The 16145-nt window shown below is 40.7% G+C and overlaps 1 protein-coding gene across 1 annotated transcript; it reads right to left on the reverse strand.

The window, feature by feature from the left end:
• Positions 1–9264: 9264 nt before the first annotated feature.
• Positions 9265–10221, reverse strand: LOC147693420 (olfactory receptor 56A4-like). Its single transcript, XM_086935979.1, has one exon. It carries the CDS (start codon positions 10219–10221, stop codon positions 9265–9267), a length of 957 nt encoding a protein of 318 aa, XP_086792105.1.
• Between the last annotated feature and the right edge of the window lie 5924 nt (positions 10222–16145).

Consider the following 16145-nt stretch of genomic DNA (forward strand, 5'->3'; position numbering starts at 1 on the left):
ATGTCAAAAAGTAGCACCTTTTCGAAATTGTCATTGGAGATTCATCAAACTGGGTCATATATATCTACAAATGCTACACTCCATGCAACTAGTTTTCATAAATCCACAGTCATTGAAAACATCCCATATGGCGAATTTTTGAGAATTTGTAGAATCTGTTTGGAGGAAAATGAATGGCAAGAGAACAGTAAAAAAACTGCAGTACGATTCAGACAACGGGGCTATAAACACCACAGCATCAAAAGAGGATGGATGAGGGCTAATCAAAAATTGAGACAAGACACTCTCAAAGTAAAAATGAAACCACAAATAGGTGATCAAGTGACAACGGAACCCGTGAGACTGATAATGGATTACTGCTGTGAAACCAAAGAAATCAATCAGATTTTGAGAAAAAACTGGAAACTGCTGCAAATGGACCCAACGATTGGGAAATTAATGGGAAATCATCCCAATATAACCTACCGCCGAGCACAAAATCTGAGGGACAAACTAGTCCACAGTCATCATCAAACTACCAGCAAATCAACAGGAACTCAATGGCTACAAACAAAGGGGTTTAGAATGACCTAACACAAAAATGTTGCAAATCAGGGAATTGATCACGCGCAAGAGCCAATTTGTGGTTTGCATGATCGAATGTCCGTGTTCGCTCAAATGCATAGGGAGCACGATTTGTGAACTCAAGAAGAGGATTTTAGAACATGTACGTGCGACAGTCAACAGCGATCGCAGCAATGCGGTCGCAAAGCACATGGAATTGGACCATGAAGGGGACTGGAAATTGCTTACATTCTGGGCTCTCGAAACAGTTCTCCTGAGTGAGAGAGGGGGGAACCGTGAGAAGAAATTGAGACAGAGAGAGTCCAGGCAAATGCTAAATTTCTGGACTCTAACTCCTTTTGGTTTGAATCAAAGTGAGGAATTATATGTGCAATTATGATTGTAATTTGTTATACTTTAGATCTGATTATGTATGGGAGTTACACATATAAAAATATAAAAAAAAAAAAGACAAACAAAGTAGGGAGACATATCGGTACAATTATCCATGATATTAGACATATACAAATTAGAGTAATTAATATTGAAACATCAATAGAGTACTAAAATAGGAGAGGTTTTTCACGTGGTGTGAAATGAGAGACAAGGTGTCAAATTGGAGAGCTTAGCCCACCGGAGGGCAGAACTCCATATTTAATATAGAAACAACCAACAGACCGCGTATCTATGATACAGGTCGGTGACGAAATGTTTCAAGTTAGAAATTATTTTAATAAGCAGTGCGCACTGTCTATAACTTGCCTGCGTTAAGGATATGTTAAATTCACACAAATGAATAAGACCGCAAAATGACTATCTCCACTTTTTAATCAACTTGATATAATAATTACAAAGTGCACCCGGGTTATGTAATAACTATGGGTAGCATGTCAAATTCGTATGAGATAAAACCGATATGTGCCAAAAAATTAAAAAGAAGCACTTATCACAACATAAAGGCGACAAAACAGCACTAGCGTGTAAGCTTTTCACACAATTTGGGGTCATTCTTGATAAGAGGCCAATTCTTATTGATAATTTTCCTAATAGCAGGATGTTGGTTACTATACGTTAGAATTAGCCTCAACGGTTGTTCCTCACTTGGGATATCATTAGCCATGCTTTTGGTTACCAGTGCCTGAGTCCTACCCTGTGCATTAGCTCTATTCATGGCTTTATCAATTGCTTTTGGACTGTATCCCCTCTTAATGAATCTAGAGCGACACTCTGACTGAGCTTTAAAACAGTCAGTATCAAGGCTGCATATTCTTCTGATCCGCAACATCTCCCCGTAGGGGATGCTGCGGATCAGATGTGCCGGATGGCTACTTTCTGCATGTAGCACTGAATTCCCGGCCGTGCTTTTTCTATGCAGCCTGGTATTCAAAACATTTTCTGAGATAAAAATCTCTACATCCAGGAAAAACACAGAGGATTTGCTGATGTGGCTGGTAAATTTCAAATTCATATTATTGACATTCAAAGAGTCAACAAAGATCTGTGCCTCACTCTCTGTACCCTTCCATATAAATAGCAAATCATCAATATATCTATACATATGGGCTACCTGGTTGTTCACAAATTCATTGTCCTCTGACAATAGGACCTGCTCCTCCCGTAGCCCCATATGTAAACAGGTGTAGCTGGGGGAGAAGCAGGCCCCCATTGCCACGCCCCTGATTTACTGGTACACTTGTTTCGCAAACATGAAATAATTGTTTTCTAGGCACAGGGTTATTATTGCCATCAACATTTTGTTATGCTCTGGATAACACATTGAACGTTTCCTCAAGAAGTGATTTACTGCTTTCAGTCCATCTCTGTGATGGATGCTTGTATATAATGAAGAAACCAAATCATTATTCCAAACCACATTTTTTAGTTTGCATAGTAAATCCCTTGTATCTAAAATGAAAGACGGCAATGTTCGCACGTGTTCCTGAAGGAAGTAGTCCACATATTTACTTGCATTTTCCAACAAACTGCCACATGCCGATATTATGGGCCTGCCAGGTGGATTTTCTTTGTTCTTGTGGATTTTGGGTATAAAATATACCACTGGCATTACTGGAAAATCATTCTTGAGAAAGCGGAACTCATCAGATGATAAGAGGCCGGTGCTTTTCATGCTACTAGACTGGAATAAAATCTCTCCCAAGATGCTTTTACATATCCCATATCGCTACGCCTGTAGCAGTCTTTATCACTGAGTTGTTTAATTGCCTCTACCATGTACAGTGTTTTACCTACACACTCGCTAAGGTGTGTGGTAAAGACAAAGGAGAAGTAAAAGTGTTGGCTTACTCACTGACATTTTTGAATAAAATTCAATGCTACAGGGTTTTCTTAGGCAGTAAACAGGGCTTGGGGAGGAGGAACAGTAAATATCCAATTTGGTAATACCCTTGCTCTCCCATTGATTTCTTAACGTGTGGCTTGATCAACCATCTTGTTTGCCGGTCTCATAACAGTAGGAAATCTTTGTATGTGTGTTTGCTCTCTGCAAGAAGCATCACAGTTCAAACTTTGGATTCATGGTTACACTTTTTTCATATTTAGGCTTTTTCCAGTTGATTCCAGTCCTGTTTTTCTTCTACTTTTGGACTAGCAACTCTTCTGATTTTTAATATAATTTGTTCCACATGTGGCTGATCCCCTACATTTAGAATTCTAAGTAATTTTGATTGGGTCTCTCTATGATTATTTCTTTGAGGTTTTTTAAAAAGTGCTAAAGAACAACCTGATGTTTTAGATATATTACAATTTGAAGAAGTATCTTTAGATGGTCTATCTATGTTACCTTGGGTGCTGCCATTAATATCTGGGCCTCAGGTGCCATTATGCACATTTCATTAATTGGATAGTTTTGCTGTCGCAGTTTCATTTTCAATGATCTACTACAAACACTCCTCAGTTCATTGACTTTTTACAGTCATTAATATGGAGCTGAGGATGTTAGCATGTTTTTTAATGATTTGTGAACAATTCTTTATCTCATTTGGGAAGATGTTACTTTTGAGAGAATTTGTAGCGCTCTCAATTGCAAACATTTGTGAATCGATCGTTTTGATATTTGATGACATTTGGCAAATAATATTTCCTTGATCTGCCACTTTTAGACTATGCGCTTCTAGATTGTTCAATATGAGATACGAAGTACTGCACATAGTGCACAATATGGCTAGGATCAATTGAGCCAGGGAAGATTCCACTGGGAGGTGCCTTATATCTTTGTTGCCCTCATGCCATGATGATCAATTTAGTAAAATCACTGATTTCTAGTAACTATTTAGGCATCTAATATCCACAACCCATACAGGCTATGGTAGTTGTCCACCAGGCTTAGGAACGCATCATCTAACTCAAACAAAATATTGGGACTCCCCTGTGAAAGCATTGGCAGACGGTCGATGGGTTGGAGTGGTACCAGTGTGCAAGCAATGGCTACTCCTTTCGATTGTGTCCAATGAGCTACAAAGTGATAGAGCTGCTGGCAGAAACCTGCTCTTGTTCCCTTCCTCATATTCTTCATAGCCCACTGTGATAATTGTTACTTGATTCTTATCCAGTGCATTTTCAAACTTAATTGAAGACTGACCACCCCCAGAGCTGCAAAAGTAAATACATATAATTGCTGCTTCCTTAAGTGGGACACAGGTTTCATTGTGGGAGATTATTCGGAGTGTTCCATCTACCTCTACTGTCAATATTGGACTGTGTTTGCCCTTCATGGGATCCAGTGCCTGGGCTTGAGCATTGGGTTACAGGGCACTTTACTTGTGAGGAATTCACAAACACAGTTCACATACTCTCTCTGGCTGCACACAACAAAACAAGACTGCAAATAATTGGAAAGAAAATGGAGAATGTACCACCATGATAAAGACACAGAGACATCTAGAGCAGCCCTGAAATGCTACCACCCTCAAATCAAAGAAACTAAGAAGAAGGACCTAGCAGAAAGTATGTATAACAGTTCCAAGAGCAGAAAAGAAATCTTTGAAATCACCAAAGACTTCACCTCACCAGCTTCCACTACAAACAGCATCAACCCCTGACTGCCTGGTAAACGTTCACCATGGAAGAATGGACCAGCATTGTGAGGACATCCACTCAGGATTTCCTATGGACTCCTGAATCCAATACATTTAGAATATGGGCCTCTCCTTATCAGCGAGGTCCTCAAATGCATTTTGAATAACCCCATCACCTCTGAGATGTTGCGGAATGCCTGGAAACAAGCAAGGGTCAAAATGCAATTCTAAAGAAAACGTTGGCAGACCCTACTCAACCATTGGATATCCCTTCTACTCTACCAAGCCAATGACATAGGGATACCATCAACAAGCAGCTCGCTCACTACCTCACTGCACAACAGCTCCTAGACACCATGCAATCCAGTATCTGTCCCAGCCACAATGCCAAGAATGTCCTTGTTGCTGCCAGAGTAGCTTCAGGCTGATCCCTGATGTGGTGATATTGCAGCCCTAATACTGCTCAACCTATCAGACCCTTCAACACCATCTCCTTTTCTACCCCGATAAACATACTACATGATCCAGGCATTCAAGGACCTGTCTTTAACAGGATCTGCTCCTTACTCACAGGAAGAACCCAAAAAGTCAAACTGCCACCCAACAAGTAGGAGGCCTTGACCTCATATGCAGAGTCACCTAAGGAGTTCTCCCTCAACTCCGCATTTTTCAACATCTATATTACACAGCTGGCAGACCTCATCAGATCACACAACATCAACATACTCTCCTTGACACCCAACTGATACTCTCCTTGTCGGACAAGACCCCAACAGCAAAAACCGACTTTGCCACCTGAATGATTGTAGCAGTCACTTTGTTCAAATCTAACTGCCACAAACTCAACACAGACAAAACTGAAGTGATGATCTTCACAAGAAAAGCCTTAGCTTGGGACTCCAGATCTTGGCTCCACACCCACCCCTACCACGCATTCCAGAAGTCTGTAATTCAGTGCCAAAATACCCTTGGGCGTATGTGCACTTTACAAATACACATTAGGCTATTTGGTCACCTGGGGCCTTTTGCAACATAGCGCGCCATCATGTCCAAGGACTACAAAATGTGCTTATTTCCATTGTTTCATCCTATGGCACTTTGGTATCACAGAAGGGGACACACAGGCTTACCTGGTCCTTTCTCTAAAAGATATTGTGCTGGCACAAAATCTGTACTGCTGGTGTCCTGTAAAGCTGTTACCTCATTTGAGTGGAGCATATCCCTATGCAAATGAGGGAGCACATTTGCCTAAGTGCCCACAAGTTGTAGTAGAGACATTGAATCTGCACCACATATAGGGCCAAATAGAATATGGGTTTTGAGCTACCCCATGTGCAATGCAAAGTGTCAAGATGCACCACAAAGTGGAGGAACCAGCAGAGATCAATCGTCAATCATGTGTAAATGGTATTTTGCACTAAAAGTTTACCCAAACCCTGTGCCCAAATACTTTTTCTACCCTAAAATAGGGAGGATCAATTGCCACCATGGCCTGGTGGTCCAGTGGCAAACAGAATGTCAGGTCAGGGTCTTCACAATTGTTCTCCCATCTCTAAATAGATGTGGGTGGGAGCAATTAGTTTGGAGGAGCAGTTGAATCACAAGTTCATGGTGATTCACCCATTCTACCAAATTTTAAATCCCCCATCAGTCTTTAGGTTTCTTAAGGTAAAGTCATGTAGACATGTTGCCACCACCAGTGTGCCCACAACATCATGAGCATGAATGGAGGGAATGAAAACACTGAGCAAATAAATAAAGAAATAACATACAGTTTTTTTCTTAGAAAGTGAAACAACATCATCTATATTACACCTTTATAGTTATTCATAGTGTAGATTGCTAATTTGCAGGCCATGTATGTTTCCTACTGATTAGTGTCCAAGAAAGGGATATTTCTAGCCTAGAAAAGAGACGGACGTAAATGTGATATTCAATTTAATTTGTTAGCCAGTATTGCTAGTCTCTTATTCTATTTTCTATATCTTCAAATATACACAGTACTGCTGTTTTTGTATGTTTTATACATAAATACTACTACTATTTGCAACAATGCTATCCTTTTTAACAATATTTACTAGATGTTACTGTGTTCAAATCCTTGTCTCAATAAAATCTAATAACCACAAAATGTCTTGCTAACATATGCCATTCTTTGTGAACTATATTCAAACACAAACACAGTCTAGAATTTTACAATGGCTTGCTGTTTTTGTACGCAGGTGAAATCCTTCTTCAATTACATTTTGTAAAGGATGAATACTATTTTTTTCAAGCTTATAATGACTTTGGACTGGATTTATTTGCGTGAGAATTGTAATAGTATTAACGATTTATGAACAATGAACGGCTCCAATTTGAATCTCATTCTGATATTTTTTTATACCTTTTAAAATTACAGTTAAGCTTTTTAAACCCTTTGGCAAAGATCAGTTTTAGACAATTTAACAATTTGTGATAGGGAATTTGACTTATTGTATCCCCCAGACTACCTGTGTATCACATGAGGATGGTGCATTCTGGGTGACAAACAGTCATGTGTGAGATTACAAGGTCATTTGTTGTATTGATGAGTTTGAAAATTCCTTTCAACTTGGGTATGCACACATGAGAAATCCACAATACATACGTTAGAGGCTATATTCAAATTAATGCCTAGTATAATGCAGATACTGTATATATAAAACTTTACAAATTAACACAATTGTGGCAATTAAAGCATTAAAAAGCACATCGTAAAAAAGCCACTTTCTGATGGTAATTCAGTAATACGTTGCACCAAATGATGTTACATGTCTTTGCTTAAAAAAAAAAACTTTCTTCTAGCGACTAGTTAACCTGACTTAGCATCAAAGTGCCTTTTTGAGTTTCTTTAGGTGCCATCCTACTTGCTTACTTCAGCAGAACAACAGGCTTGTTGTTTTAGTTAGCTTCTTTGCCTTGAGAAAATTACTCTCTGCCTCAGTTATGGTGTTACTGAGTTGAAAAAGCCCGGCTGGGTCCAAGGAGTCAATGAGCTTTACAATGGAAGCTGTCTTCTCAGCTTGCGTGATCTCCTAGACTCCCAGGAAGCTGAATATTTATCTTTGTCTAATACATGTCTATTCCAGACTTAAATACATTTTTCTCATTATTTTGAACAGAGCAGGTCACATGGGGAATGATGTAAAATGCTAAAATTTGCATATGAATTCTGTTGCACCTTCATTATAATTTATCACACATTATAAATCATATTAACAAGTTTATTTGACTAATTTGTGAACTTTCAAACTGTAATAAAGCACATTTTACATGCTGTGCAAGTGGAGCTAAGACGATATTGCCGGAGGATGTTGGTTTGTTACCTAGTTTCCAAGACAAGGGTCCCAAAGACAATGGCCCTTATTACGATGTTGGTTAGAAAGCCTCTGACTGATATGGCGAGTTTACACTCCTATCGCTGAAATAAAATGTCAGAGGTCAGAGTGGGAACCGGCCGGGAAAACCGACTCCGTTCTGTCATGCTCAAGGAGCCCGTCGGCCAGTCAAAATGGGCTCATAATCCCATAAGGAAGGCATTTCTGCCGTCGGGATTATAATGTCAGTTTCCGACAGCCTTTCCATGTTGGCCTTTCCAACGTGGAAAGGATGTAGGAAAATGACTTTGAGGGCCTAGCAGGGCCCCCTTTCCCCTGGCCCTCCGGTTGTGGCCATGGGGGGCACTTATGGTGCCCCTTTGAAAATCCCTGCACCGGATGGCCGGCACCGTAAGGTAGGGATTTTCACATACTCCCATTTCTTAATGGAAACTTGTGCTAAGAACAGTTTCTACCTGCCACACACGCTCCCATAGAAGTATGCAGATGCACCATGTGCGGTCACATTCTAAGTTGGTGTGAGGAACCGGTGACCTATGGTTCGGCGGTACACTCACCGAGATGGTATTAGTCGGAGGCAACTCCAACCGACATCATAATGAGGCCCAATGTCTTTGACAATGCTGGAAATCCTGACTATATGGTGAACACTTCTCAATTTACTCCTCAAAATGTTAACATTGACTATAGAGAAAACAACCCTGGGTAAAATCTTCAAGAAGCAAGACATAGAACTGTTGGAGCACCCAAAGTGCTTCAGTCAACACAAAGCAAATCTTTGTGGCAAGCCAAGATCTACATGGTTTGTGGACCAATTGAAGTATGATTACCAGCAAAATACGGAACCCCCAAATAGAGTGTAAGTCCTGGTGATAATTGCCATTGCATGGTCAAATATAATTTTCTTGAGAAGGGAAAGGCATCTTTCAAATGGAGTAAAACATATAAACACAGATTGCTTGGTAATCTCAAAGCAATACTTTGGTTAGAGCCAATAGTCAAACCTGTCATGATAGGAAACAGAGTATGTAGCTGGATGGCACAAAAGATGTATAATCATTCAATATTTGAAATAGGCAGTCAGATGATTATCCATCACTTACACAACTCCTAAGGCTTCACCACCAATGATCTTTCTGTACAGTGGGTGTCAGTTCATGTATGTCCAACTAAGCTGATGTATTTGAATATTCTTTGAACATTTGAACTGAAACATGAATGAACTGGTTGCTTCATCCAGGTACCTTTAAGACGAGAGACACCAGCAGACACTTGTGATATCTTATCACGGAACATCTCATACTGCCAATGAAACTGTCAGTATTTGTCTATATGCAGTCACGCTGCTGTCTTGATTTTGCTACAAGCTTTTTCATTGCCTGGCGGATATCTTGGGTCCTGATGCCATACACCAGTGGGTTTAAAGCTGGAAAGATAATGTACCGCAGCATGGCAAGCAGAATTTTGACTGAGTGCTGAATTATCTTAACCCTGCTTGCTATAGAGGTAATGACAACTACGCAATAAACAATACCTGTCACAATGATGTGAGAGCTGCAAGTGCTGAAGGCCTTGTATGCTGACTCAGATGACCCCAGCCTTAACACTGCATTGATTATCATGGTATAAGAGAACGTCAATATCATTGTGAGAATGCCCAAGACTAAGCAGACCACAACCAAAGCATATGTGTAGTTCACACTAGTGTTTCCACATGCAATCTCTGCCAGAGCTAGACTTTCACAGAAGCAGTGGGACACAGTGTTCCCAGAACAGAACTGCAGCCTCTTAACTAGGAAAGGGAATGGCAGGTAGATAATCACAGTACCTACAAGCAGTAAGGTGATTGCTTGCAATGCCCATTGATTGGTGATGATGGAGGAGTATCGTAATGGCTTGCAAATTGCAATGTAGCGATCATAAGCCAGAAACATTAAAATTGATGATTCCATCCCTTGGCAAAAGTATGCCAAGAAAGTTTGGCTATAGCAGCTAGTTGAGCTAATGGAAACTTGCCTAAACCACAGGATGGTCAGAGTTTTAGGTGAAATTGAGAAGGATAGAATCAGATCCACTTTAGCAAGCACACAGAGGAAGAAGTACATTGGGTGGTGGAGATTTGACGATAAGTAGATAGTTGCTATAAGAGTGATGTTAGCTAAGAGAGTTAAAATGAACAGAAGAGCCAATGGGATGGAAAGCCAGTGTTGCCAGCTCTGTATGCCTGGGAAGCAGATTAATTCAAATTCAGAGACAGCTGTGGAGGTGATATTTGTTTTGTCCATGAAGAAGTAGAATTATTAATCTTCCTCCTAGAAGAAAATAGGAAAAATAAATCCATCAGTATAAAAGAAACTAAACTAGAGAACCTTTTGAGATACTGTGATATCTCTGGATGACACAACAATGAGACTAGTACAGTGACTACAACAAAGCAGAATTCCCATGTCTTGTACAAATATTTACCTTACAATTCATATTTAATTGTACCTTAAAGAGAGGTGGATGGGTGACTGCTGCATTAACTGAGGCACTTGCAAGGATGAAAATCAGTTCTAAAATGGCTTGAGGGCTCTACTGTCTTCTGTACAAACACCATTTTGGGGGCATTTGAAAGTGACAAAGACTCATAAGTGTTTCAGGGGCACAGTAAAACGCCTGGCCCAGTGCATCATGGGAACAGGGCAGACTAAACTACCAAGCCAATTCTTCACCAGAAAGGAGACAAGCTACTGGGACAGGAACAGACTAAATTGCATATAGCCAGGTTCTGAGCTGGGATGGTGCAGTGAGCTAAAAAACGGTGTTGGATCTAGCCCTGATCTCTTGACTGGGTGAGAGTATTCTGCTTAATTCAGAAACTCTGTCCATCACCACCCCCTGTTGTTAAATATTTTGTCCACCCTAAGCGTGGAAGGGTATACTCAGTTGTGAGTCCCTTGCTCATTGTACCATCAGGATTCAAGCAAGCCGGGCCGGCGACGGCTGAAATGCCAGAAACCGGTCCCCAGAAGCTTGTTTCCTTCCCAGTGTAAGAATTGGCTTGGTAGTTTGGTTTGCCCTGTTCCCATCATGCACTGGGACAGGAACAGACTAATTTGCATATAGCCAGGTTCTGAGCTGGGATGGTGCAGTGAGCTAAAAATGGTGTTGGATCTAGCCCTGATCTCTTGACTGGGTGAGAGTATTCTGCTTAATTCAGAAACTCTGTCCATCACCACCCCTTGTTGTTAAATATTTTGTCCACCCTAAGCGTGGAAGGGTATACTCAGATGTGAGTCCCTTGCTCATTGCACCATCAGGATTCAAGCAAGCCGGGCCGACGACGGCTAAAATGCCAGAAACCGGTCCCCGGAAGCTTGTTTTCTTCCCAGTGTAAGAATTGGCTTGGTAGTTTGGTTTGCCCTGTTCCCATCATGCACTTGGACAGGAACAGACTAATTTGCATATAGCCAGGTTCTGAGCTGGGATGGTGCAGTGAGCTAAAAAACGGTGGTGGATCTAGCCCTGATCTCTTGACTGGGTGAGAGTATTCTACTTATGTTATGTTATGTTATGTTAAAAAAAATTTAATACCGCGCACATACACCAATTGGTTTCTTGGCGCTCAAAGACAGTGGGCTAGGGCGTGGGGGGGTGTAGGCAGCTAGCCGTGAGCAAGACGAAACAAGTGAGTTTTTAAAGATTTACGGAAAGTGGGGTAGTCAGAGATGAGTCGAATAGGGAGGGGAAGGGAGTTCCAAGTGGATGGGGCAAGGAAGGAAAAGCCAGCACCACCGTGCTTCTTGCGTCTAAACCTGGGAGTGACCAACAGGTTGTGGGCAGAGGATCTGAGGTGTCAAGGGGGAACATAAGGGTGTAGGCAGAAAGAAATAAAAGCTGGAGCAGAAACAAAAGATATTTAAAAACAGTGCAAGCGAGTTTGAAAATGCAACGTTGCGCAACCGGGAGCCAGTGCAAGGTTTTTAACAGCGGGGAGACATGTTGATGTTTGGGTTGCTGGAAGATTAATCTGGCTGCCTGGTTTTGCACCAGTTGAAGCCGTTGAAGATGGTAGGCTGGGATCCCCACGTATAGACAGTTGGCATAGTCTAAATGTGAGGTAACCAGGGCCAAGATGACAAGAATAAGAGCCTCTGGAGAGAGGTACCTTCGGATCTTCCCGATCCTGCGAAGGTGGAAAAAGCAGGCCGAGGTAACAGCATTGATATGCGGCCGCATCGAAAGGTCGCTGGAGATGACGACACCTAGGCTCTTCACGGAGTCAACTGGGCAGGGGGGGGGCCGAGGGCAGGGGGCCAGAAGTTGGAAGTCCAAGGATGAGAGGGCCCACCGATCAGGACCAGCTCTGTCTTGCTAGGGTTGAGCTTCAGCTGGCTGAAGTTCATCCACTCGTAGATGGAGAGCATGGTGGTTTGGAATTTAGAGCAGGAGAGAGGAGAGGAGTCAATAGGGAATTCAATAGCTTAATTCAGAAACTCTGTCCATTACCACCCCTTGTTGTTAAACATATTCAAAATACAGCATGGTTTGTAGGGTTTTTAGATTGAAAAGCCCCATGGTGGACATGGTGTGAAAATGCAAAATAGGGCTGGATTAACAAAAATACCTGCAGAAGCAGCAATCATTATTCAAATTCTCATGATCCGTGAAATAAAAGGCATATAATATTTCCTACTTAGCTGAATATTAATGAAACATATTAATTAAAAAAGACTACATGAGACAACTGTGCATTTCATAACAAAAGAATAAAATAACACATTTAAGCGAATAAATGGCTCACACAAGGGCCTCAAACAAAAGACCTTGAAATTTTTACAGAAACAAATACATGTTCCTGCTAGTTGCTCTCCAGCAGTTGATAAACTTCTGTCGAAGTTTATTTGGAATGATAAAAAACCCTACAACCTGGTATATACTACCAGTAATTTAAAGAAGCTAAGAATAATGGAACTGCAAGATTTCTCGAACTATTATTTTTTGTTTTGGGTTGCTGCTGGTACGTTATGGATACAGGATAATAGATCTGTAATGTAGTCTCAATGGCACTCTGTGGGAAGAAATCTGGTCAGTCCCCTTCCTTAATATCCCTTAGTTTTTGTTTCCTATAACACTTGAATTCTTACTTCTCATATTATTCGCAGCACAGAACTAAACTTTTACAGTTTGGTTATTTATTTTATATTAATATTGTGTGTAGTATATAGGAATTAGTGTGTGGAAGACATTGTGTTGCAAAACCGGTATCTTGCTTACGCAACGTTGATGAGAAGATTCATGCAACTGCCCATTTACGGCACTCAGGTTGGATGATCGTGTGTGTTGACATTATTTTCTGATACCTATATATATTTAGCCGAGTAGACAAAGCTATATTTTCTGCCAAGACTTTGCATTGTAACACGCCAAGGCATGCTGATCAATAAAGATGCTCAGCTTACATCATGTTTACCTGAGCAAGCCTAAGATTAGTCTGAGGGCATCCGGTGGATGGATGGTCAGCAGGGTCACCAGCAGGATAGACAAGCAGAAAGTCTGCTCATTTAGCTTCTAGCTTCTAGGGTAAATAAGAATTATAATGCCCTTAAATTACCCTCCTTGCTTAAGGAATTTTCTAAATGAAATGAAGACCTATGGTTTGATCTCTCCAGAGAGATTTGTCAAAATATGTGTTAGACCTGGCCCTCTCTGTAGGGCCACCCCTAAACCGTTTCCCTTAACCTCCACATTTTTGCTGAACTTATTTTTGTTGGCATTAGGACTTTATGTACTTTTCCACTGATATCCAGTGCTAAAGTGCTTATGCTCACTCTCCTAAAACATGGGTAAATTGGCTTATAACCAAATGGCATATTTAATTTACTTATAAGCCCCTTGTAGAGTGGTATACTATATACCTAGGAGCAGTAAATTAAATGCTACCATTCACTCTGCAGCACTTACTGTGACACCCACTTAGTAGCACCTTTAACCTCTTCGCTGCTAGGCCTTCCTAACACCCATCCATGCTAAGCCTTTTTTTGGCTATTTGGGCTATTTTGCGCATATGCTCCTGTAACTTTTTATCCACATAAAGTTCTTCCAACACTCTAAGGATTCCAAAGGTGCCCAGGGTTTGTGGATTCAGCTGAAAGGGACTGAGAAATTAGCGAATATAGCATTAATATTTTTGAAAAACCAAAAAAAAGTGTTGCAGAAGAAATAACAGCTTTTCCCCTGCAAAAGGTATCAACAAAGGGTTTGTGGTGCTGAAATCACCATCTTCCCAGCTTTCAGGGACAGGCAGACTTCTGTCAGAAATCCAACATTTTCGGCACAGTTTTGGCATTTTACTGGGACATAGCCTCTTTTTCCTATTTTTTGTCCTTTCAACCTCCTTACAGCTTGTGGTTGAAATGGGTGTGAAAGCAATAATGGATCCTGGGAAGTTATATGTTTCTGAAAAGTAGACAACATTCTGAGTTCAGCAATGAATCATTTGTGAAGATCCTTTAAAACAGTAACAGTTAAAATTAAAAAAATTGAAATTGAGTTAAAAAAAATTTGTGCCAATGTTTTCACCTGTAACTTTTTCTAAGTATGTCAGATCGTTAAAGCAATGTACGTTATGTCCGCTGGACCATTCTGGCTGCAGGGATATATAGGACTTGTAGGTTCATCAAGAACCCGAGGTACCCAGGTATAATAACTAAGCTGTGCCTTGTAATGGTTTTTTATTGTGCAGCGGGTATACAGCAATTCTTTTGGTAAAATGTATAGAGTGAAAAATAAGTATGTAAGAAACCTATGTATTTCTGAAATGGGAACCAAAAATAGAGTTTAGAAGCAGTGGTTATTTGCACATCTCCAACATTGTGGGTACCCACACTAGCATTTTTTAAATGACTTCTTTTTTACACATTATATAACACTTCAAAGGCAAAAATGCATTGATACTCAATTAGTAATAAAACTTGTTCTACTATTCTGTATTTCCCTAATTATCCAGATAAAATGGTACTTCATTTGTGTGGATAGGCTTAGATCCTGAAACAGGAAATGACCCAAAATGCAACGTGAACACAGTGAAAGCTGACCCGTTTTTTCACAATGTGTCTAGCTATGACTTTTGGACTCTGGCTCAGTCGGATCCTTGGGTAACCTAGCAAACATATCAAATGTTTAAAACTAGACTCCCGGATGGGGTGATGTTAGTGGCTCTCTCTGGGTTCCGTTATCCAGAATCACTTGCAAACCTCATGCTTTGTAAAAAAAAAAGAAATTCCTCAAATTCATGTGATGGAAAGTTCTGAAATCTGTGGGGATCAATGGGGAATGATGACCATCACTCCTGGAAAGCAGGAATATTTTGACACACATAAAGTCAGGACAACTCTACAGGTTACTCCACGGCTATCATAAAACCCTTGAAAGAAGCAACGCACTGTTTGGATTCATCAAATATTGCACAGGGCCTACACTGCCATCCCCATACCCCACTTAGGGCCTGATTACGGGTCAGGCATTTTTTTGCGACCCGTGCATTAACCCTGTTTACGCACATGACTGAATTACAAGTGGGGTGTTATCTAATGCTTCTCAAACCTGCCAAAATTTAGCAAAGAAAACACACAGAGTAATAACTGTAACATGTGGATAATCAAGCGTTAAACACCAATCTCCGCATGTCATTCCCCAGAAACTCATAACAGGTGCTATTTTTTGCAGCTGAAAAATAAAAAATGAAAATGTCGTATCGTTATATACCAGATGAAATAAGTAGCACCTATACTTCAAATCAGGCCCTTGGTAGTAAAATGGTATTCCATCAAGCATTTTTAAATTGACACACTTGAAAAATTGAGCACAGGCATGGACAGTTCTGCACTATCTGCTACCATCTTGCCCTTTATTCACCACATCACCCCTAAATGCACAGTACTCAATGTATTATCTACTACAGACCTTTCTCGGATCTGCTTCTCCCTTAAGAACAGTGCTGTAAAACACAGCCCCTCTCCTTTTTACCGTTGTGGATTTCTCTAGAGGAGCTCCAGCCTCTCCTCAGTACAACCAGGACCCCTTGGAAAAGACCTTTCCTGATCATCTCTGATTAGAAATGAGGCTCCACACCTGAAAGAAGTCATGGAATCCTCGAAGACCTCAGAATACATGCCATCCCTTTCCTTGGAAAAACATTAAACTGCACAGTTGCACCAACACATTC

Source organism: Lissotriton vulgaris, chromosome 8, assembly GCF_964263255.1.
Source record: "Lissotriton vulgaris chromosome 8, aLisVul1.2, whole genome shotgun sequence".
Classification (NCBI taxonomy): Eukaryota; Metazoa; Chordata; class Amphibia; order Caudata; family Salamandridae; genus Lissotriton; species Lissotriton vulgaris.